The 24,897-nt window shown below is 37.6% G+C and overlaps 6 protein-coding genes across 6 annotated transcripts; all 6 read left to right on the forward strand.

The window, feature by feature from the left end:
• Positions 1–772: 772 nt before the first annotated feature.
• On the forward strand, positions 773–6,661 carry LSM04_007378 (Tubulin binding cofactor C-like domain; the record flags this gene model as incomplete). The annotated part of the gene is made up of 1 exon (XM_067337280.1): positions 773–6,661. One exon carries the CDS (start codon positions 773–775, stop codon positions 6,659–6,661), a length of 5,889 nt encoding a protein of 1,962 aa, XP_067189913.1.
• A 1,196-nt stretch (positions 6,662–7,857) lies between these two features.
• LSM04_008149 (Protein kinase domain) lies at positions 7,858–12,936 on the forward strand (the record flags this gene model as incomplete). The annotated part of the gene is made up of 1 exon (XM_067337281.1): positions 7,858–12,936. The coding sequence occupies one exon, from the start codon at positions 7,858–7,860 to the stop codon at positions 12,934–12,936; it is 5,079 nt and encodes a 1,692-aa protein (XP_067189951.1).
• Positions 12,937–14,252: 1,316 nt separating this feature from the next.
• Positions 14,253–15,935, forward strand: LSM04_002105 (uncharacterized protein; the record flags this gene model as incomplete). The annotated part of the gene is made up of 1 exon (XM_067337282.1): positions 14,253–15,935. One exon carries the CDS (start codon positions 14,253–14,255, stop codon positions 15,933–15,935), a length of 1,683 nt encoding a protein of 560 aa, XP_067189652.1.
• Positions 15,936–18,779: 2,844 nt separating this feature from the next.
• LSM04_003846 (uncharacterized protein) lies at positions 18,780–19,094 on the forward strand (the record flags this gene model as incomplete). The annotated part of the gene is made up of 1 exon (XM_067337283.1): positions 18,780–19,094. The coding sequence occupies one exon, from the start codon at positions 18,780–18,782 to the stop codon at positions 19,092–19,094; it is 315 nt and encodes a 104-aa protein (XP_067189748.1).
• A 750-nt stretch (positions 19,095–19,844) lies between these two features.
• LSM04_000893 (CYTH domain) lies at positions 19,845–21,815 on the forward strand (the record flags this gene model as incomplete). Its single annotated transcript, XM_067337284.1, has 1 exon — positions 19,845–21,815. The coding sequence occupies one exon, from the start codon at positions 19,845–19,847 to the stop codon at positions 21,813–21,815; it is 1,971 nt and encodes a 656-aa protein (XP_067189592.1).
• A 1,249-nt stretch (positions 21,816–23,064) lies between these two features.
• LSM04_004090 (Histone H2A/H2B/H3) lies at positions 23,065–23,544 on the forward strand (the record flags this gene model as incomplete). Its single annotated transcript, XM_067337285.1, has 1 exon — positions 23,065–23,544. The coding sequence occupies one exon, from the start codon at positions 23,065–23,067 to the stop codon at positions 23,542–23,544; it is 480 nt and encodes a 159-aa protein (XP_067189763.1).
• Positions 23,545–24,897: the final 1,353 nt, after the last annotated feature.

Here is a 24,897-nt window from a genome sequence, read left to right on the forward strand (position 1 = left end):
AAAAATGTAAAAAAAAAGTAGTAACCCTATTAATTCGAAGAAAAAGGAGGGAAGAAAAAAAGAACGCAAAGGGTTCCTTCAAAGGCACGAAAAAAAAAAGAAAAGTAAGGAGGACGTGTTGTATACATCCTGCTGGGTATTTGTGAACTCATTCCCACGATGTAAGTGAATACAGAACAACCTCAGAAATTAATGAAGCTCGTTCTTGTTTTCTATTCTTCTGATTATGGGTTTCCCCCATTCTTTTTGATTTTGATTTTGATTTTGATTTTGAATATGCACAACGTTTCTGAGTTTTTATTATTATTATTATTATTATTATTATTATTATTATTATTATTATTATTATTATTATTATTATTATTATTATTATTATTATTATTATTATTGATTCGCTATTGTTTGATTGATGTTGTCTTTTTTTTTCCAGTTCTCATTACCTTTCTTATATCAGTTCAATTCGATTTTGTAATATTGCACAACGGTTTAACACTACTGTTGCGCTACTACCTTTTATTTCTTTTTCCTTTTTTTTTTTTTTGAGTGGCATCTAATTCCCTCAGAAGTGAAACCAACCCAATAAAAGCAAAAGATATAAAATAACAATAACACGAAGAAAATACTGACAGCATTGCCTCTCATTCTATATTTATTGCTTCTTTATTACTCCATTCTTCTTCTCTCTCTCTCTCTCTCTCTTTACTTCTTCTTTTTCTACTTCTATTTTTTTTTTGATTTTCAGCGAAACAGAGAACAGTACGGGTGACCTCTGATGGACTTTGATGACTCCACAGACTCTGATGAAAGAATGGCCACAGCAGCACACGAAGAAGAAGTGAGAGAAGAGGACTTGACACCTTCAAAGAGTGAGAGTTCTTCCCCAGCCGCAACTCCACAGAGAGTACAAGAAACAAATAAGAAAAATAGTTCTTTTTCTTTTTCTGTTCCTGCCCCTGCTGCTGCTGTTGTTCTTGATAATCATAATAATGAAGAAGAATATGGTGATAATGATAATGATGTAATTCCTGCTGCGGGCGGTGTACAAAGACTTGTGATAAAAAGCACACCTGAGGAAGTGGCGAATGATGTTCAGTTTTCTTCTTTACCGCACACAAACGTACGTGGACGGTGTGGTGAATATCTTCACCATCAATTAGTAGACGCCGAGGATGTATTGCGGCGACCGTTGGCTCGTCACGGCTTAGTTACATCCAGGAGTACGGGACGCCTTGGATGTGCGGAAGAAGATGTGAAAGAAGAAGAATATAAAGAAGAAGAAGACGAAGAATATGACGAGATGGACGAGGGTGGGGAATATGAAAATGATTTTGAGGATCAAGAGTATGAAGAGGGCGAGGATGATGAAGAAAAAGAAGATAAGTATGTAGTAGAAGAAGAAGTTGGTGATGAAGACGATTACGATGATGATGATTATAATTATAAAGAGGATTATGAAAAGGATTATAAAGATATAGTTCCTGATGCTATTACAACAATGCAAGATGAGAAAAGTACTGTATTTCTAGAATACTCAAAAGAGTGGGATAAAGTGCTTAATTCAATGGAGATTGCAGATACAACACTTATGACGCATTTTTACATTGGTTATGGCTGTTGTTGGACAACAAATCCAGGAAACACTGAGGAATCTGCATATGAAACGGAAAGTATGGTTAAAGTTATTTCACCTTTCTATAGGAATCCAATACGTGAATCTGATGAAGCCCTTCCTACGGATTATAATGAAAACGCAAAGAAGGAAGAAAAAGAAGAAAAAGAAGAAGATATAGGGCCACAAGAAATGACACTGAATACATTAAAGTGCCTCGCATCACATATTCTATCAATGCAATCTGCCCTTGCAGAGGAGGGAATGACTCGTAGTAGCTCACTACAGAGAAAAGAACTGCAAGTACATGAATATGCAGAAGAAGAAGAAGGAAGTGATGTGAATTCTTGTAATGTAATATGTCGTGGTTTTCATTCTGTTCATGTTGATTCTTCGTGTCGTTTGGTAGGTGTGGTAGATGTTGATTCATGTTCTGTGAGTTTATCTGACGTTATTGCTTTTACTGATCGTCCGTTCACTCAAGAAGAAATAGTAGCACTTCTTAAATCTATTATAGGGAAAGTAAGTGCATTACATAACGCTGGATTTGTTCATGGTTGTCTACATGGTGGAAATATTCTCTGTTGTGCGGATGATGGACATACAGTATTAACAGGAGTTTCTGGTATTATGAGTAATCCACTATTTCCAGCAGATCCTTCTTTTATATCTCCACGTCTTGCGGCAGCTATGCAACCACTTGTAGATCATGTATGGAGTTATGAGAAAAAGATGGGTAATAGTGAAACATTTCCATGGGCATCAGATCCAGAATTTCACCGTGGATTATTAGAATTATACGGATGTGGAGATGAAACTGAAATGCGTCCACGTAGTTCAGATGATGTTTATGCTATTGGTATTATCACACTATCTTGTTTATTCGGTGTTCCACCTTTTCATTTGGCAACGTTAAAGGAGGTTATTGACCTCCTAGTTCCTTATTATCATGATTGTAAAAGTTGTACTAACAGTAATGGTAGTAAAAGTAGTGGTGATACATCACTATTAGGTACGGTATTCACAAGCAGTTACGCAATGTGGTGGTTTAAACTTGCAGGTTATACAGAAGAATTCATAGATATAGCCTTAGATTTTGTGGAGTTTTGTCTCCTGGCAGGTGTAGGTGAAACAATAGGATTAGTGGAAATGGCAGGTGATTTACTAAAACATCCTATTTTTGTAAAATATCCTATTGTTGGAAAAATGGATGGTAATAGTGAAATAGATAGTTATAGCGCTGGAGATGTAGATTGTATAGATGAAACCGTGTGTATAAATGGTATTATTCACTGTCTTGTATACCCAATATTTGGAGTCCTTGCACATGCCAAGAAAAACTGTGGTACCACGTCACCGATGAAACGACCATATCGTAATTCTATCTTCTCTGCTCGTTGGGAGGCTTTACAGTTTGGGGTAAAATGTGATGCAGATAATAATGAGCTTTTCTTTAGAGATGCTGTAGGTGTTTTATGGCCTTACTTAGATAGACAGATTCCGAGGTGGTGTAATGGTAATAAGGGTTTCTATAATCCAATAGAATCAACGTGGTCTAGTTTGTTATATGGTGCCTCACTGAAGAGATCATTTTATTTATCTAAAGAGAAGGAAAAAGGGGATGCTGTTTCGGTATTAATGACTCTAGCAGAGGAAAAGGATATGCAGTTTAATCATGAGAATCGAACATTTATGTACAATGAAAAATGTAACAGACGTCTTGTTATTAATCGTGAAGAGTTACATAGTGAATATCGAACATTAATTGACACTCTCATTCTTTGTGATTTAGAAGATTGTGTAGTAGAAATTTTTGCAGGTTTTCGCTTTATTGTTTTACGCAATATACGACGTTGTGAGATATATCTTGGTCCTTGTTTCTTTTGTTATTGTGATGAGGTATCTGACTGTAATCCTATTGCAGTGGCAAGTGCCCATTTACTTATTCATGGTGTTTCGCATATAAAGTTTTGGTATACCGGTTTAACAGCCCCACGATGTCAAGATGCTCAACGATTACCACGCGATATATGTATAACGCCCTATAGCATTGCCTATGCAGGTATAAGTGCAGACTTTGCTGCCCTTGGAGTTCCACAGGTACATGCTTCTAACAAGTTAAAATTATTTGAAGAGGTTAATTCCACCACTATTAATTCCATTGAAAGAACACTAAAATTACCCAATACATTACGTGGAGGATTTGATTATCCCTATTCCCATGCGTTAGCGGCCTATGGTACACGTCTTGTACATGAACACGATAGTGTGAGTGATGTATTTCTGTTTCCATCAGAGATGACAGGGAAGAATATTCGCATTACGCACATTCACGGTGACGAGTATCCCACGCTGGATATGACGAGTGGTTTCTCTTCTAATATCACACGTCTACCATCATGGAAGAAATACAACTATAAATCAGAAAAAGAAGAAAAAGAAATCGCACGTTACCCGATGGTATGTGTGCTAGATGTGGTGGGTGACTGTGTCATCTCGGACTGTTCCTGCTGTACAATTATACTACTTGGATCGTGTGAGTTATTAACATTGCGGCGTTGTGATTCAGTGCATTTCATTTTCGCCGCACGGGCGGTGGAGATGCGTGATTGTGTGGATGTGTTGGTGGAAGTTAATGTGCGGGAAAATGTGTTGTTGGAGTACTGCCACAGTGTGCGGCTGTCGGCGTTGACGTTTTCTGGTCCATTGCACCGGGCTTGGCGATACGCCCTGCAGAATGCCGATATCACGGAGCGGTTTCATTATACCGATACCATAGACACCGAAAATGAGGAAGATAATGATAATAATATTGATAATGATATTGATAATGTGATCTTGCGAGAGGAAGTAGAGTTGTGCGAGTGTGATGATGTGCAATTGGAGGAAAGTACCACAATTTTGTCTATTGGCGGTGGTACGGGCAAGACAGCCCTCAAGCGAAAGTGGAAGTTGGCATCCCTAATGCAACATGTATGGGGATACCAACAAGAAGAAAAAGAAAAAGAAGACTCATCATTATCACTTATAACAAGAAGAGGAAAAGAAGAAGAAGAAGAATATAAAGAACATGATAATGACAATAAGCATAAAGGAAAAGATGGTGTTTGGGCATGGGCGACGTCCTCATCACCGGTGCGTTTGCATGATATGTTTAATGTATCAATATTAAGGTTTCCAGAAACACTAAATGTACGTCAAACAGCAATAACAACAACAAGAACAACAGGAGAAAAAGAAGAAAAGGAAAAAGATACACTTAATAATTTACCTCTAATAGATGTTGTACTGGAACGTTTAGTAGTTGGTCTCGTACACCTCTCAGAAGCAGTGGGAACACTCTTTATATGCAAGTGTTCAGGTCCACTGGACATTATTGTCTGTGCGGCACGTTGTGTGATAATGGAATCCTGCGAGCATGTGACACTACAGACGGCTTGTGTGAATTTTACCGCAATAGACTGTCGTGCCTGTCATGTTGCATTACATGTAAATACACCTCCTCGTTATATAGATTGCACAGATATGCAAACTTCTACATTGAATATTACTTCAGAAAACTATGAAAACTTTCTTAATCGAACTGATGTATCAATAGATGAAAATCGCTTTGATGAACCAGAGTTACTTCTATCACGTGTCTCATCACTCTCTACAGAGAAAGAAACACAGAAGATTTCTTCTACTTCTACTTCTGATGCCTACACACAAATTACATTACCAGAAATTAAGTCTATTAATTCATACAGTGCGGTATCAGCTGTACTGCAGCGACCAATAACAATTGTTCCACCACTACACGCCACATGTGTGGGATTGAAAGATGCACCATTCTTTGGTCCACTTGAAGATCGCGTAAATAATGAAATGACCATAAGAAAACCCTTTGAAACCGATATTATGTCAGCACTTTTATTTCTTTCAGATCAAGATAAGAAGGAAAAGGAGGAAATGCTTGGAAAGACTGTTTTACCAGATAAATCAGCATTGACATCAGAAACTAAAGAAGAGAAGAATGTGTTACGCGATAACATCCATCAGGAAATCACTAATGCCATCACAAGTGAAACTGTGAAGGAACGCCATGTTGATCCTTTTCCTGTTGATGGTGAAGCGGAGACAAAAGAGTCTCCCATGTTTACCATTGTTGAGGCTACTGCTAGTTCTACTAGTATTAATAATAATAATAATAATAATAATAATAATGGAAATGATGGTATGACTTTGGATTCTGCCCGATTCCCTACTTCGCAAAAAACGCCTCGCTCTGTGGTTTCGCAACACCTCTCTAGTAATTGCAGTAATAACAGCAGAAATCGACGTAATCGTCGTGGGGATGGTTTTAGTCGTGCCATTGACGACGATGATGATGAGGATGATAATAATGATTATAATAATAGTATTGTAAATGAAGAAGATGATGTGTATGGGGGAATTGGGAATTACACGGAAACACAAAATGTAAAAGAGACGATTTCGCAAGAGGGCGAATATGTCAGTAGTGGTGCTCCTTTGCGGAGTGAAGGGAATTTAACAACAACAACAACAGTCATTGCTGCAGAGACTGAAGAGGAAGAGGAAGAAGAAGAAGAAATAGATGAAGAAGAGAATGAGAATAATAATAATAATAATAAAGAAGACGCAGAAGAAATGGATAAGGAGGAGGATGTTGTAGAAACCGTGAAGTATTTTCCTATTCTCGCTGAAGAGAGATTGAAAGATGATCCCGTTAACAATAATAATAATAATAATAATAATAATAACGATGAGCAGAAGAAGGATAATACAGAGTTAGAGAGTGTTGCGGAAAGCGAAATGTCAGACTTTATGTCTATTGAGGATTATCCACCATCAGATTTTATTATCGCCGCCCACCCAAAAGATGAGGAAATGATACAATCTGTTATGCAGCAAGTTGCCGCCACTCGTGAGATGTTTTTCTCTGCACGTCGTACATTAAATAACTTTTCTTCTTCTTGTAAGAACTCAACAGTGGAACTGCAGAAACGAGTAGAAAATGCTCTTGTAAAGCTACAAAGCCTTCTTAAGTGATTCATTATACATATATATGTGTGTATTTTTTTTTTTCTTCTCCATACGTCTGTGTAAGCCACTTGGTCAAGAGTTCGAATAAATTATTTGAAATCTTTTCTGCTTTTTGTTTTGTTTCGTTTCGCTTCATGCGTTCATTTGCGTTAACGCTCGTGGCATGCATATTTATTATTATTATTAGTATTATTATTATTATTATTATTATTATTATTAGTTCCTTTATCACACCCTTCCCCTCTATCTCCTATGTGTTTATTGTTTCTTGTTTACAACTGAGCCGTTTTTTTTTTTTTTTTTGTTGTTGTTGTTGTTTTTTTTTTTGCCTCTTTGTTCGCTATTGTTCGTGGTGGTGTTTGTTCACATATAATTACTGCAAAGTATGCAGAGAAACTATAACAAGAGCGTAGTTTTGGAGAGAAATGAGAGAGATGGATAGGTATAAAGGGAATAAAAAAGAGAAGCACAAGCGAGAGAGGAATGTATGAATGAGAAATATTCTTTGTATTCTAAACAAAAGAAAAAATAGAAAAGAAAAAGACGGTATTTGTTGCTGATCTCACAGGAGCTGAATGTACTCTCTGGGTCTGCTCTTATTATTCTCTCACTTCTTCTTTTTTTCCCCTGGAATGTTCATTTCGTCACACAGAGATGTGATTGTAAGAGGTTTTTAATATGGATCGTTTTCGATATCTTTTGCTTGATTTACATATTCTTTTCTTTTTCTTTTCTTTTTTTTCCCCCTTTCTGATGAAGAGAAACATTTGTACATTAGGAAATAAATACTTGTGAAGAGAGGTGGGAAATCTGCTTCAGTAAAGCCTAGTAAGTAACATACTTGGCAACAGTAGGACTCAGAGCATACTGCAGAACATCAGAAGTAGTAGAAGGATCCATTGTGTTATTGGTCCATTTCCCCTATACAAATCAAATAATATATTTCTTGTAGAGTGAAAGAGATAGCGAGTGATAGGGATACACTTTGTGTGGTGTTCTTATATAAATAAGGAGAAAATTGCTAGAAGAAATACGCATATAATAGTAGGAGGGAAACAAACCCAACTAGTAGGTATATATATATATATATATATATATAATTCAATAGGTTTTTTTTGTTTTTTTTTTCGTATTGAGAGCTTCTTCCGTGTATATTTTTGTTTACTCATTGATTATTTAAGAGACATCTTCCTGTATACAAGATGTTTAAAAACTATCTACGTAAGTATTCTCTTTTGAGAAAATCCAATATATCTGCTACATCAAATGCGGTTCAACCCACCATACCAGTAGAGAGTGATAAGAAAGAAGAGGAGTTGTCTCCTGTTATTATTGTCGATAATGATAATCATGCTGGTAGTAGTAGTAGTAGTAATAATAATAATAATAATAATAATAATAATAGTAATAGTAATAGTAATAATAGTGGTGATGTCGATTTTGCTAGTGTTCCTCTCATAAATTTAGAAAAGGGAAAAGGCGAAGTAAATGCATCTCCATCAGAGTTAGCTAACGAAGATATTTCTTCTATACAGCAACATCCACAGCAGCCGCACGATATATCTATGCGAAGAGTTGATATTTACGAACATACGGTTATAACTACTAGTGATGACCGTAGTGAGAGCGACAATAATAATAATAATAACAATACTAATAATGACGATGACTTCATGTTTGAGGAAGAGCAGAAGCATCCTCTGAGTACTCTAAGGACACTGAGTAGTGGTGTAGGTATAAAGTTTAGCGGCAATGGTGACAAACATGATAACAAGGGCACCACTAACAACAATAACGATATCAATAGTAACAATATCAACTATAATAGTAGTGGTAGTATTAGTAGCGGTAGTAATAGTAAGAGGAGTCTCTCTGGTAATAAAGATATTCACATGTCCTTTGGATTACAAGGATGTGAGGGTTTAGTACATCTCCCTACACATTCAACCAAGACTCAAGATGCTGTAACACTTTCACTACAGTCCACCAGACACAATCCACTCTCAGATAAATCACCATCAACGCTTTTTAAAGAAGGAGAAAAATATGAGAAAGAGCAGGAAGAAGAAGAAGAAAATAATCATTCTTTTCCTTTTACACAAAAAATAAGTGTAGCTCAACCTAATGAACGGTTATCATTCTTATACTGTGATGATGATGATACAGAGTTGACAGGTAGTACACTGGATGAACCCATGACCCCTCAGAGCTTTTCCTCTATTATGCGAAATAGTGAATGGAAAAATAGGAATAGTAGTAATCCCGTTCATAATAGTCATAATTATACTAATTACAATAAGAAAATATTTGGTCGTTTTGTTAATAGTTTTTCTCTCTCTTCAAGAGAGCAGAAAACGGGTAGTGTGGTGGAATCATCTTCGCTTAGCTTAAACTGTTCTAGTCCAGCATCTAGTCGTCACCGTGGGGAATCGGAACTACGGCAAAATGAGTCTATGCCTGTAGAGAGAAATTCATACTATTGTGAATATGGAAAACCGCCTTTTCCTGCTTTGGCATCTAATACTATAGAAATAACGCATCGTAATACTTTTGCTGCAACACACATGTCAAGTGAGTGTAAAGAAATGGAAAGTCCTACAGAACTTCGTAGGCCTGACTCTTCACGTCTTTGGCAGTTCTCTTCGCTTCCACCCGAACCGAAAGAACTCCGAAATGTGAATCTTGGTCGCCCACGTTCAGCTTCGCTAAAAAGTAACGTACTGGAAAGTAGTTGGGTAGATAAACATCCAGTAGGTAATTACCAAAAGCTATTGAATGATAAGTATGTTATTTATTCTAAATGGAACCTTGGTGTAGGATCTTACTCAAAAGTATTACTCTGCTATAATTTGGAGGATGAAGTGTATTATGCGATGAAAGTGCTCGATCGTGTACGATTGCAGCGAAAAGGATTAGGAGTAGATTGCGCCTTACATAAAGTACGACGTGAAATTTTGATTATGAAAAAACTACAACATCGTAATATCATTAAACTAGTAGAGGTAATTGATGACCCACGAAGTAGAAAAATTTATCTCGTTCTAGAACTCGCCGAACATGGTGAGATTATGTCTCTACGCGATGATGGTACAGTTATTCCAATTGATAACAGTACGACTCTCGCCGAAGAAGAGGTGGTTCGGGTCATGCGGAGTATTGTCAGTGCGGCGATGTATGCCCATCATCTTGGCATTGCCCATCGGGATATTAAACCGCAGAATATTTTATTGACAGCGGAGGGTGATGTGAAGTTGTCGGACTTTGGCGTTTCCATCATTGTAGACGACTCTTCTGCTCGGGTGCGGCGGGAGGGAAGTGTGGCGTTTCTCCCACCGGAGATGCTGGTCTCGTCGGAAGTGCAAATTGTACCATCTGTGGATTGTCGTCTACACACAGCGTGCTGTAATAATACTAATAATAGTAATGGTAATAATAATGCTTCGTGTATTCCCATCTCTGTAACACCAACAAGAACAAAAACAACAAGTACAGTTGCTATGTCAGGATCTGCAATGGAAACAACGCCAAATTGTCGTGCCATGCAGGCATGCCGTTCCTGTAATTCATTGTATAAATGCGGTGAGGAAACAGAAAAGGAGACCGTACATTCGGCATCTGCACCAGTGTTTGCACAAACATGGACGACCACAAATACACATCCATTGACATCATGTAATAATTGTTATAATACTTCCGTACCGGCACCAAAAGTAGATCTCTTTAAAGCTGATGTGTTTTCTCTGGGAGTTACTGCCTTTGTACTCTTATTAGGCCGTCTACCATGGCGTGCACATGATGTTCGCTCGCAGTTAAATGCTATACTCTCTGAGAGTGATCCGTTCAAAGCAGAGTTTGAAAAGGCGTATGGTGAAATGATGAATAAGAAGAGAAAGGAATCTTCAAAAGAGCAAGAACAAGGAAAAGAGAAAAAGGCGTCAGATAATAATAGGGTTTCTTCACCGCTATGCGAAGAAGCTTCACCAAATCTTGAGAGTAAACTGGAAGAGTGTTTATTGAATTGTAATAAGATAGCAGAACTCCCCAAGTGTGGGATTGTACCAACACAAGATACTAGTGAGAAGGTAATGAGTAGTCTGCAGTTGCATAAATCATCAATATCATCTATTACACAGATAAACAAGGGTGAAATACATATAGGAAATAATGAAACAGAACAAGTATTGAAGAAAACTCCACTTTCTCCATCTTTTCAAAATACACGTGATGTTTCAAAATCCACATGGGAATCGGAGGCGTTACAAAATCGTATAAACTCCATCAATGAGGGTAGTAGCAGTAGTATGGCTACTACAGCTGGGTTAACACCTATTGGAAGTTCACAAACACGTTGTAGTCAACGAACACAATTTTCTATTAAAAGTGGGGATTTCCCAAGAGCTGCCCCAATGTTGTTTGTAAATCCTCCACGAGATCGACATTTATCAAGTGCTCAAATGGATTCCATACTAAACGCAAGTGTTTGCTCATCCCGTAGTCCAAAGTTACCAAAGAGTCTTAAACAAAGTATTCATGGTGTGGAGTCGGGGTATATTCGCTATGAGGATGTTGTACTAGAAGAAGAATCATCTTTGCAGGAGAGAGATGGAATGATATCATCATCCTTATCACCACAGTGCCCTACTAATACTGTAGTAACAGATGTGAACAGTATTACAGTTGAACCGTTTGGGATGAAAAAAGTATTTCCTTTTTCCTCTTCTTCTTTTTCTGGCGAACAAAAACTAGCTACTATTAATACCACTAATACTAATATGGCTACAGTTAATGAAATTGATTCTGTTTCTACAGGAGTACAAGATGGGAAGAAAATACCTGAGAAAGAATTAAATTACTTACCAGCAACAAAAATGAGAGGAGAAATATCAGCACATGCGATTGACTTTATACGTTGTTGTTTAAAAGTAGACCCCTCTGAACGTAGTACTATGTCTGATTTGTATAAGCATCCATGGATACAGGAATTAATTGCAAGTGAAAAGCAGGCAGATCTTCCATCATCTCCTATATTTTCGCGTAGTGGAACTTATTGTGTACCTATTGAAGAAGGAAATAATAATAACAAAAACAAGAATAATAATAATAATAATAATAATAATAATAATAATAATAATAATAATAATAATAATAATAATAATAATAATAATAATAATAATAATAATAATATCATCATGGATGATGAGCCGGAATTACAGTGTCTAGGAGGAGGAGCACCTGAATCAATGGATATACATATCTCTGCCAACTCTAGCATGATAACAGCAGAAAGTTTATATAATCCTTTTGTACAACCTTTACCAGAGGCTATTCCATCACCAATCCAGACGGTATCAAGGCCCTGGGAAACAAATTATCCGGAATCTACAGGCACTATTACGGTTTCTGCATTAACATCCCCAGTGAATAGTTTTGCAGAAAACGACAAAACAGAACTATCACCTGCTATAGTGCGTCAATCCTATCAGAATAATAACAATAGTGACAATAATTGCCATCATTACAGCAATGACAAGAATAATAACAACAACAATAGTGGTGATCGCAATGATAACAGCTTTATCTTTAGTTGTAGCAGCAATACCAATATGAATATGAACTGTGAGAGTCTCACAGCTAATAGCTACACAAATAACAATTATGATAACCATAGAAACAACATATTATTAGCGGATATGGCATCTGCAGTAACGCGCGCCACAACAGGCCCACGACGACTGCGTGGATATGAAAAAATTGCCGTTCCCTGTTACCTCGCCGCACGACTACGTGATCGACATTCACTGCGGCACAGTTGTGATGATAGTTGTATGACCTCACGTGCTCTCCCAACCGTCTCATCACAGGCTCTCAGCAGTGGTGAGGATACCTCTGCTTACAGCCGTAATGCCGTTATTAACAATAGGATGGAGTATGAGGCACATATGTATTTATACAATAACAACGATAATGAGACAGAAAGGCAAAAAAAGAAATATAAGAACGTCGTTCTTCACCACCGCCACTGCAGTGATAAGAAGAATAAGAATGAATGTGTGGGAGATATGGGGTGTGATTTAATCTCGTCTGCTGTGAAGGGGGAAGTGTGTAGTAAAGAATGCAGTTTTGTGGCGGAGAGTGGATGTACGTTCCCTATTAAGGCATCTTCAAGGAATTCCAGTTCAGTATTTATGCAGGTAATAGAAGAGCAACAAAATCAACATTGTAAACATAATCCTAATCAATATTATTATTATCATCGACGCACCTTTTCGTATCCTAGTTAAGATCCATATATCTTTACGTGGAAAGCTACGATATTTATTTATTTGTTTATTTATGTATATATGTATGTATATGTGTAGGAATGGGATACGAGTTCTCTTTTTTTTTCCTTCCTTTCATTTACCTTTATAAAACAGGGAAAAAAAGAAGAAAGGAGATGAATTCTTTTTTTTTCCGTAGGAACCCATCATGGAGAACAAGGAGAGCGAAATGACGAATTGCGGAATAGAAGGACGAAGTGATGGTGTTTTCCTATGAATTATTATTATTATTATTATTATTATTATTATTTATGTACTTATTTATTTGTTTATTGATTTTCGTTTATCTTTATTGATTTGCTTTTCCTGGTGTCTTGGCCGTTTAAACCCAGTTCACAAGTATTATTCGGACATTATATATATATATATATATATATTTATTTATTATTTATTTATTTATTTATTTATGGTCCCTCTGTTCTTTTCTTTTCTTTTTGTGAATATTCCAAATTTTTTTCCATTATTTGTGTTTTGAGAGGCGCATTTCCTTCTGTTAATTGGCGCGTACACCTCCTTTTTTATTTACCTGTTTACTTCTTTTCTTCTGTACCTTTTTCAGGTGTTCTTGTTGCCTATGTCCTGTTATATATATATATATATATATATATATAGAACTACTTTTTTTGTTTTTTTTTTCCTATTTTATATTTTCTCCTCTTGTCAGTCGTAAGAAATAACAATACTAATAATAAAAGACAAAAAGGAAATATAAAAGAAAGCGCTGTTCAACAAGGCCAATAAAAAGGGGGTTTAGAATACATTTCAACTATAACTGGCACTCAGCCGTCTGGGAAGGGGAAAGTACTCTCAGAGAGAGAGAGAGAGAGAGAGAGAGAGAGAGAGAGAGAGAGAGAGAGAGAGAGAGAGAGAGAGAGAGAGAGAGAGAGAGAGAGAGAGAGAGAGAGAGAGAGAGAGAGAGAGAGAGAGAGAGAGAGAGAGAGAGAGAGAGAGAGAGAGAGAGAGAGAGAGAGAGAGAGAGAGAGAGAGAGAGAGAGAGAGAGAGAGAGAGAGAGAGAGAGAGAGAGAGAGAGAGAGAGAGAGAGAGAGAGAGAGAGAGAGAGAGAGAGGTAACAACATCAAGGCATAACAAATAGCCCCAAGAGCAAGGAAGAAGGAACAGTTATAATAATAAAAAAGAACGATAGGACCGATAATAATAATAATAATAATAATAATAATAATAATAATAATAATAATAATAAACAAGATCGCATCTTGTTGAGAACGAGAGAGAGTTTCTCATTTACTTTGATACTACACTGCGAGGCGGCACACACATGTACCCAAAGAACAAACCCCTCCCAGCAGAGGCGGCGAGTCGGGCCGCCCACGTGAGCACACGAACGGAGTTGGAGCGGGCCAACAGCGAGGGGCCACCCGCCGCCGCCGTCGGTACAACAACACCGTCGAACAGCCGGAGAGTTATGGGAAGTGCGGGGACCAGCAGCACCACCTCATCGCCTCCACCACCGCCACCATTAAACACCATTAATACTATTAATAATAATAATAATAATAATAATAATAATAATAATAATAATAATAATAATACAACAGGGCAATCAAAAAATTCAGCGGTGAAACCATCATTACGACCCACACACGCCGTTGCACCACCGCCATCGTATGCAGATGGTGTGATGACGACAAATATGATGGAGAATGGTTCCTTCTCAGAGGCGGCTGTGATCTCAACAGAGAGTGCGATGCGGGTGCCATCCCAGCATCCATTTGCAAGTCCATCTGTGCTACCGCCGCCGTATGAGGAATCATTTTTGAGCAACAGTAGATTAGTGGGAGAAGCCTCGTACAATTCCCTCGGCAGTATAGGCGTACCACCACCACCACAACAACAACAACAACAACAGTATACGGCACAAACAACAACAACAACGAGAGGAGGAAGTGTTTCTATGGATGGGACATATTATCACGGACGTCAAATGCATGCGTTTGTGCCACCTTCTATTCCACCACGTTCACTTGCATGGCCCACACCCGCCGTCGCACTGCCTCTTCTCACACAAGATCCACCAAGTTATATGGAAAGTAATGGATGTCCACCTTCGCAGGTGCCTTACTTTTTTAAGTTAAACTCACCTATTACAAATTCCACTTCAGCAGAAAGATCTCAGAAGCATGGTTCGCATTCCTCACATCATAAGAAGAAAGTGACTGATGGTAATGGTAGGGTTACTGAGGAGATTCCATCAGGTCATAGAAGCGACAAGAGTGATGAAACGGACAAAGTGAATGATTTTTCTCATACTTGTCAAACCAGTGTGAATAGTAGTATTTCTACACAACAACAACAACAACAACAATCTATGGATTTTTGGATGGAAAAGGCAAAACATATCTCTCAACAGCATAACCATGATGTTACTTTTCTTATGCAAATAATTATGGTATTATTGGAACGTCTCACTTCGTTAAAAAAATCTAATGGTGCTGATGATGCTGATAACAGCAGTGATAGTATAAAAAACGCTGAGAACACTGAGAACTGTACAAATATTGAGAAATGTGCCACCTCCGAAGAAGCACCAGAGAATAATAATAATAATAATGGAAATGAAGAGGCAAATATCCTCAAAAAGCAATTACTTGAGTTAGAGGATGTACTTCATAGCTTAGAAACGGAGAAAACCAATGTGAAGTCAAGTAGACATCGACTTTTTTCTGGTATTATGGCTTTACCACAGCTACTACCAATCTCCAGAGATGTATGCATGTCAATGGAAGGACCTGCGACACTTTACCCAAGTTTGGAGTCACTCGCACTGGAGAAGGAATTCCTCGCACGAAGTATGGCAACAGAAGTAAAGGCACTTATGAAAGCAGTGGACTTTGAGACTACTCGACCGCTCGCACTGAATCTAGTGGCAACACCATCTAGTTTAAATTCCACTTGGACTAAATCCGGTGCTGCTGCTATTCAGGGAAAAGTGGATGAATAGATGAAATGAAGCGTACCCTTGAAATGGATATGCTGTTCCATAACCACGCACACACAAAAAAAAAACGATAATATTAAGACTATACGAATTTGAACCATATGCATGCATGCATGTTTGTGGAGATGTAGATATCAATAAGAGAAATAACGAAAACGATTATATAGAGGTTTTTAGTATTGTTTCACTTCTATTGTTTAATAAGATGGGACGTCCCTCTACGCCTCTTTTTTTCTTTTTTTTTTTGTTTCGCATATATATTTACAACCACAGAGAGAGAGAATGTCTCTCTCTCTCTCTCTCTTTCTTTCTCTCTCTCCTTTCCGAGAGGTACACGCAAACCATGATGACAAAGGAGTGTTTCTGGTAATTGCGATAGATGCATATATACATTTGTCTGTGTGTGGGTTTGATGGGGAGAGAAAGAAAAGGAAAAAGAGAGAAGGTAATCTCAACGTAGTCAATGTAGACACCATCAGGTACAGAATAAATATCTCCAGAAGTATAACTCTCTTTACGGTGGCTATGTGAGGAAGTAGAAAAGAGTTATTTTCCTTTCTGTAGGAAAAGGGTAGCACAAGAAGAGATGGTGAAGGTAAAGGCGAATGAATTGTATATAGGAGTGCTGAAGGAATTTTCAAGCACGGGGATGTATCACTGCAAATTACACAATAAGCAGTAAATGGAAGTAAAAGAGGAAAAGAGAAGAAAAACAAAAGGGGTTTCCTGATTGATCCAGACATTTTCCGGATTTCCTTCGTTAATCTTGTTTTTTTTTTTTTTACCTTTTTTTTCTTTTATGTATTTTTTGATCTGCCTGGTTGCTCCCTTTGTTTTTTCTTTTGTTTTACTCCCTATTGTACGTATCTGTGTGCATGATTGTTTCTTGTTGCTCTCAGTAACTGTATAGCTATTACCTATCATTTAAGAATTTTCTTTTCATTTGCGAAATTCCCTCTCCTTGGATGTTGCACTCAAAAAAAGCATAGAGACCCCGGTACTGCCTATATTTCCCCAATAATAAGAAGAAATTACGGTAAAAAGATATAAAATCTGAAGAAAAAAAAGGGAAAACGAAAACTAAAGAAAAAAGAAGAACGAAGTATCTGATACTATTTGTGCATCTATATATGTATATTTGGATAGAGATGGATGTATTATTATTGATTTTTATTTATTAGGCATCTACAGAAATTTGGGTATTGTATACCAAATAACATGTGAACTGTAGACTTTTTACTTTATTATTTATTGATTGACTTTTTTATTCTCTCGCTACTTTTTTTTGGTCTATTCCCCATCCTACCCCATTGTTTCTTTTTTGTTTGTTTGTTTTTGTTTTACTTCATACGTTTGTTTTTTATTTTACTGTTATATTCTGTTTTTATTGGTTTGGGTGTTTTCATCTTTCTATCTATATATCTATGTATGTGTGCGTGTACATCTTTCTTTCGTTGTTGTTGCTATTATTATTACTATTGTATTTATGAATGTATGTTCACCCAACATCCTCATCTCGTTCTTATTCCTTTTCGTTGTTTATTTATTCATTTTATTTCTCCTCACGTGGTTGTTCTCTGCTGTGAAGGAGAGACGGTGGACTGTTGGGATCCACTTAAGCGCATAACGGGATTACCCGGCAGAGAAGAAAAAAAAAAAGAAATAAGGGAAAAAAAGAAACAAAGAAAGAATCAGAGAAGTTATGGGAAATTAATACAAAAAAGTTTTTTTTTACTGAATCGCAATGTTAAAGAAACGAAGAGAATATATACAAAAAAAAAAGAATGCACATTAAGAACGGGCAAGTATTTCCTTGTTTCTTTTATTTGTCAGTTTGTGATCCTCAGTGATTTCCATGGGGGATAGAAGAAAAGGAAGAATAAAATTAACGGTAGAGAGATGGGGAAATTTTTTTTTTGCTTAGTTGTTCTTACAGAGCGAAGGAAAATATTGTAATACATATATATATATTTACTTTGTTTTTTTTTCTTTTGTTTCTCATATATGCTATCAACCGGCGGATTTCTTTTTTTTTTTTTACATTCTTTTTTTTTACATTTTTTTTGTCTTTCACAGCTACTTTTTTTTCCTTTTGTTCTACGTGCCCTTTTTTCTTTGGAATGTGGACACACACTTGTGTGGTTTTGTTTTTTATTTTACCCCTTTACTCTCTCATTCTTTGTTTGTACACTCTCAGTGAGTACTAGGTATGCACATCAGTTGCTGCGCTAAATTTTTTTATGTTATTTATAGTGCTGTGACTTTCTTTCTTTGTTTTTTTTTATTTTTCTTTGTTCGTTTTTTGTTTTTGTTTTTTTTTTTTTGTTGTGCTCCTGTTATTTTTATTATATCACTTGTTTTTTTTTTTGTTTTATGGGTTTCTTTCTTTCTTTTTTCTCTCGTTATCAATGTACTGTAGCCTCTATCTTCATTCATTGTTGCACTTTTCTCTTTCCTTCTCTTTTTTATCTGTTTATGTGCTCTGTACAGTTATATATAACAAGAGATAGTGAGAAAGTGCGTGTGGAAAGGCTGAAAGCCAAGCAAGACGCAATATACAGAGGGATAACAAGAACAATTGCAAAAAAGAAAAGAACAAAGGAACATACAGTAACGTATTAGGCATTCTTTTTTTTCCTTTTCATTTTGCTTGACTATCCCATTTACCTTTTTGTATTACTACGGCAACTGAGTGAAAAAGAAAACAAAAAAAAAGATAAAAGAACCCATTCTAAGCAGATAGGAAAACCAATAAGAAATTAAAGAATAAAAACCTTTGTCAGTGAATCATAGTATCTCTCTCTCTCTCTCTCTGTTTCTCTCTGTGTGTGAGCAGTCTTCATTTTCATGCTCCGCCTCGTCCCGCCCCGTTCTATTCTCACTGTGGGAGTCGTCCCTTCTCTCCTCCTTCTTTTTCTCCTCGCGCTGGCGGAGATGCCGGGCGGGCGGGTGTTGGCCGCCGCTGCCGCGGAGGGGCCCCCGGCGGCCCCTTCGGTCCTCGACGGCCTCTCGCCCGCCGCCCAGCAGTATCTCATCGGCGTCGTTTGCTTTGCGGTCTTCGCGGTGGCCGTCGTGCTAGGCGTGGGGGCCCTCGTGGGGGTGGACTACAGCGATGACACCCTGCTGATGGTGGAGGTGCCGGAGACCGTCGTGGATAAGTAAGGGAGGGGGAATAAGGAAGAAGAGAGAGAAGAAAAGGAGAGAAAGCGAGAAAAGGGAAAAAAAGAAGGGAAAGATATATTCAATGAAAACAGATCATGTGAGTTTACTTTTTTATATTTTTGTTTTTTTTTTTTTTTTCTCAGATAGGAAGGTAGTAGGTAACAAATATATATATATATATATATATGGTGCTATTTAGCGAGAAGTTGTTGTTTCTTCGTCCTTTTTTCTATTTTTTTTTTGCTTGCTGCTTTTCTACTTCTTGCGTTTTTCATTCTCTTTTCTTTTCTTTTTTTACTTTTCGTGGTAATTGTCTTACTTCTTACCATGCCATTCGTTAGTCTGGGCAAGTAGTCTCGTATGTCTTATCATTCTTCTCATCCACTGACCAGAAATAACGTAGTGCACATTTTTTTCATATATATTCCTTGTATTCACATATATTCCTTCAGCATTCTATCCTTATTATTATTCTTTGTGCATGTTTTTCTCTTTTTTCTGTTATTTCTTCATTCCTATTCTCTTTTTTTCCTCTTTCTCTATTATTAAAAAAAAAACGCTATCCTCAATATCTGCATTTGGTATTGTTCTGTCCACACATTGGCAATCCAACAAACGGGAGAGTAACCACAAACACCACAGAATATAACCCCCAGGTGAAAATAATAATAATAATAATAATAATAATAATAATAAAACAAAGAGAAACAAAAACAAGGTTTAAAGCCACACAACAGTCAGAGTACTGCAATGCAGGTGGATGCTAAAATACTCCTGCAGGATTATAGTGACTATGAATGCCTCACCAAAGCACTACAGTCGCAGTTTCTGCATAAAGAACATCACACCGATTATTTCTTTGACTTTCCCACATTACTGCTCGCACGCCGAGATACCGTATTGCGATTACGCGTACCGTGTGATGAGGAAAAGAGAATTTTAACCACAGCGGCAGTAACAACAACGACAACAAACGCTTCCAGCGACACCGCACACTCCGCATCTCTCACACTAAAGGATCACAGTAAAGTGGAGTGTGGAGAACAGATGTTTGGGTTTCTACAGGAAAAACACCTGCAAGAGGAAGTAGTAAAGGAGGTTGTTTGTGGTGGGGATATTGTGAGGGTACTACGGCAGCATTGTATTAATGCCAACAAGGATACGAAGAAACCAGTTGCTAAAATCATTAGAGAATTGGAAAGCATCGCAGAAGAAGCGGCAATACCGTTACAATTGCAGTTGGTTGGCTCATACACAACTATTCGAAAGGTGTATAGGTATATCGCTACTACTACTACTACTACTACTACTACTAATGGGGGGAATACGGTAACAAAAAGTGAGAGTGAAATGAAAGAAAATGACTTAAGATACTCCATGCGTATTCGTGTAGATGAAACTGTTTTTCCATTTGGAAAGATGTACGAAATCGAAATTCCTGCTGTTTCGGTTCCCCTTAGTGATATTATGGAGGAGATTGTTAATTTCTTACAATCTCTTAATTTAAAATACAGTATGAGTTTGGAAAGTAAATATATGCGTTTTATGAAATATACTCAAGGACGTACGGCGTACCGTGAAGATAATCAGGAACTCAGACTTCAAATTATAGGTATAGACGGTTATAAGGAAGTTATCACATGGTTAAAAAGTGCTGCTGAAGGTCCTGAACCTATTTCTATAACTCAAAACTCTACACAACATTCATATAAAACTAGATCTCCTTCACCATTACAATCATATGATATGCATTCACAAGCAATTGTAGAATCTGATAGATTAATAACGGGATCTACACGGGAAGGTGTAACACAAACATTTGGTGGTTTTGCACAACGAACGACACAAGCAGAACGGGAGTGTAGCCGAAAGAGAAACCGTGATGATGATAATTATGAAGAAGAATATCAGGAGAATTACTACTTTGATGATGCACCTGATGGAACATTAATGCTTCAAGATTGTTTTCTAAGACTACGTTGTGTTAATCGTGGTTCTTCCTTTTGTTTAACATTAAAAGAAAAACAAAAAATATCGTACGGTTCACAGAATTGTTTTAAACGTCGCATAGAAATATCCGGTGATCTTGCTCGACAACTCTTGTGTGATCCTAAACAATTTTTACACACACAACGTGAACATAATGGGATTGCCAAGGTACTATGGGAAGAGTTTGGTCTGCGCAATCTCATCTGTATTGCCTTCTTTCGCACTCAACGCACTATATTCCATCAGTCTGTTACCTTGACCGGCCCCTCTCTATCTCAAGGTCACTCTTATCCACAGTCTCCCTCTTTATCACAACAACAACAACAAGAGGAACGATCGCTCTTTGCCGAACCCGCCTCTCTGCACGCTGCCTGCGATGTCAGCACTTCACTGTGGCTGCGGGTGGACCGCACGTGGTTTGACGTCCGGCATCCCGCCGAACAATTCGCGGCGGCCGCTGGCGCCGATCCGTCGTGTTCGCCCGGCGGCTCTCGACCCCCGCACGGCGCCGGTGTGACGGAAATGTACGAATTGACGGTTGACACCACGGCGGGCGGCGGGCACTGCAACTCCACGCACACCGTTGGGCAGCAGACGGTGCGGGCGTGGCTGACGGAGGCGCTGGAGAAACGCGGTGTGGAGTGGCGGCCGGCAACGCAGAGTAAAGGCGAACAGTACGCCGACCTCGCCGCGGCCCGACTCCGGCGCACAAGTGAAGAGCGGGGGAGGTAAGAGTTATGCCGCACATGGGCGTGGAAAGGGGAAAGTGGGAAAAGAAAAAGGAGAGAAGAGAGAGAAGCACGCTGTGTAGGAGTGGGAGCCGATATGGACAATTAATACATGTGTAGTATAACCATAGACATGTATCCCTTTTTGGTTTGCTTTTTGTATATATATATATATATATATATATATATATATAAAGAGAGAGAGAGAGAGAGAGAGAGTCATTATTATTACGGTTGATAGGAAAGAATAGACGGGGAGTGAGGGTTGGGAGGAGAGGGAAAGTGCAAAAGGGGGTTTCATAGAGGGATTTTCTGCTACAATTATTTGGAATTTTTTTAAATAATCTTTTGTTTTTTTTTCTTTCGCTATTTTTTTTTTTTTTTCGGTTCCCCCTTCTCTTCTTCCTCCTCCTCCTATTCCTACACCCCTTGAGAAAAATAAAGAAAGCAAAACCGAATCAATTAAGGGAAAAGAAAAAGAGAATAACACGTGTTACTGCTTTTTTTTCCGATACACAAAAAAAAAAATTAAAAAAAAATGGAGGGTTGTTGTGGTACCTTTCAGATAAAAACGCTTTAAAGCGCAGAATCATGAGTAGAGAAATTATGCCATCAGTAGGGATAATCTGTGTGATGGTTATAGTGATTATATAATGATAAACAGCTATGCCTACTTCACGTGGAAAAGCACTTTTCCACTACTTGTGGGGGAAAAAAGAGGATTTTCTATGAGTCTCTCTTTCTGTTCTTCTTTCTGCTCTTTAGTCTTTCTCTCAGTAAATTATACGGTCTCTCTTTTGAAGGAAGTTTAAATGCGCGTCTATGCGTTTAAGAGGGAGATAGAGAGAAAAGGAATGAGTTATCGCGATGGCGATTTAATTGGTATTAAAAGACATACAAGTTGTTATTTCATTCTCTCTTTGTTGTTGTTATTTTGTTTTCCTCCAGACTCCTCCCAGCATAATTTATTTCGGTTTTTTTTTTTTACTCTCTTCGCTTTACTGAGGCATTATTTCTTTTTTCCTCCTAACGTTGTTGCTATCTACATTACACTGATCCCCTTTTCATTTTTATTTCTTATTATTCTTCTCTCTCTGCAGCAAGTAGAAGCACAAAATAAGCAAGAAAGAACAAAATAGCCATAAAAGGCACAGACAAACAGACCAACAGAAAATAAACAAGACAGGAGAGAGACACATATATATATATATATATATATATCACTCTATAAACCAGAAGAGGCGAAAAACACAATGGCAACTGCAAAGAAGACGGCCGTAATGCCTACCCACGCCTCAACGGACCGACTCCCAAAACCACGTAAAAATCTCGCCTCTCGCAAAATTCACACCGAAGGCCGCATCGTTGCCAAGAAAGAATCCCACGCCAATTCATCTCTGCAACACAATAATAACAATAACAACACCGCAAAGAAACGCCACCGCTGGCGCCCGGGCACTGTTGTGCTGCGTGAAGTGCGACGTTATCAGAACAGCACGGACTTTCTCATTGCGAGGGCCCCATTCCGCCGTTTGGTGCGGGAAGTCGTCTCGAATTTGAAGGATTCGTTCCGCATGAGTTCCACTTGTGTGGAGGCACTGCAGGAGTCCACAGAACTGTACGTGACGTCTGTGTTGACAGATGCGAATCTCTGCACCCTGCACGCCAATCGGGTTACGGTGTATCCAAAGGACATTCAACTCGCACTGCGACTCCGCGGCGAGCGTTTGTAGAAAAAGAAAGAAATAGTGAGAAAAGTATACAAGGAAGAAGACAAAAGAAAACAAAAAAGAAGAAACGGGGGGAAAAAGAGAAAAAAACATGTAAAGGAAAACGAAAACAGGAAACAGACAATCAGACAAAACAAAATTTGAAAAGAGAAAAGGAATGAGGTTGTGTTTGTATTTCTTTGTGTCTCTTTGATTTCTTTGCTTTTATGTGTTTTCTTCCGTTTTTTTTTTTTTTTTGTTTGTTTGTTTTGTTTTTGTTTTTGTTTTTTTCTTTTTGGTTTCTTTTGTTTACTACGTGAGTGTCATCGATATTGAACAATACGATGGGGAATAGAAAGGGCAGCAGGAGTTGTGGGTGAGTGAATAGATCCAAAGAAATGTGAACAGAGAACCGAAAGAAGAGAAAGAAGAAAAATAAGAAGAAACATACGGCCAAGAAAAGAGAATAAAAAACAAAGAGAGAGTGAAAGAGAAAAACGAAGGAAATATCATTTTCTCTTTATTTATATTTTGAACGCTAGTCATGTTACAACTTTTTCCTGTTTTTTTTTTTTTTTTTACTTCAATATATATTTATTAATTATTTATGTATTTATTTATGCCTGTTTCTTCATTTATTATTCTTTCTTCTTTTCATTATTATTACTATTCATTTATTTATATCACCACCTGTTCTGCCCCTTGTTGTTGTGTCTCTCTCTCTTTTTTTTTCTTCAGAGATCCGAGTGTAGTGAGTATGAGAAGAGGTAGAGGGAGAGAAAAAAAGAAGGAATGAAAGGAAAATAAAAAAGATATTGATGAAGTTATAGAAGTGATCGAACGAAGAAAAAAATAATAATGAGAGCTAGAACCGATTGTTCCAGAAAGGGAATTCTCTTTTTTTTTTTGTTCTCTCTTCTTTTTATTCCCTCTTTTTCTTCTTCCAGTTATTGTTAAACGCACTTTCTTATTAGTCACAACTCTTCTCCTTTCTATTGTTTTTTTTTTTAATTCTCATGTACCTTCTTCGTTTTCTTTTAGGGAATAAGAGAAAAAAAAGAAAAGAAAAAAAAAGGCACTATCAATTATACGGGCAGCAGCATGAAGAAGAATAAAGGAACAGAGAAGTAATAAAAAAAAGAAAAGAAAACGGCAAATACAATCCATGTTTTAGAGGAATGTTAGTCGATCTCTGCTGTCATCTCAACTGTTATTTTTGATTTGCTTTCCCTTGTACTGCATGCTCTTCCTATTACAAGTGGGAAAAGTGAAGGAATACACCTTTATACATTCTTTCCTCTCTCTCTCTCTCCCTTTCTCTATTTATATATGTTTTCTTTGTTTATGTATGATTACTGAATTGTGTTATCTCAATTA

This window comes from Trypanosoma melophagium, assembly GCF_022059095.1.
Source record: "Trypanosoma melophagium isolate St. Kilda chromosome Unknown ctg3segment0, whole genome shotgun sequence".
NCBI lineage: Eukaryota > Euglenozoa > Kinetoplastea > Trypanosomatida > Trypanosomatidae > Trypanosoma > Trypanosoma melophagium.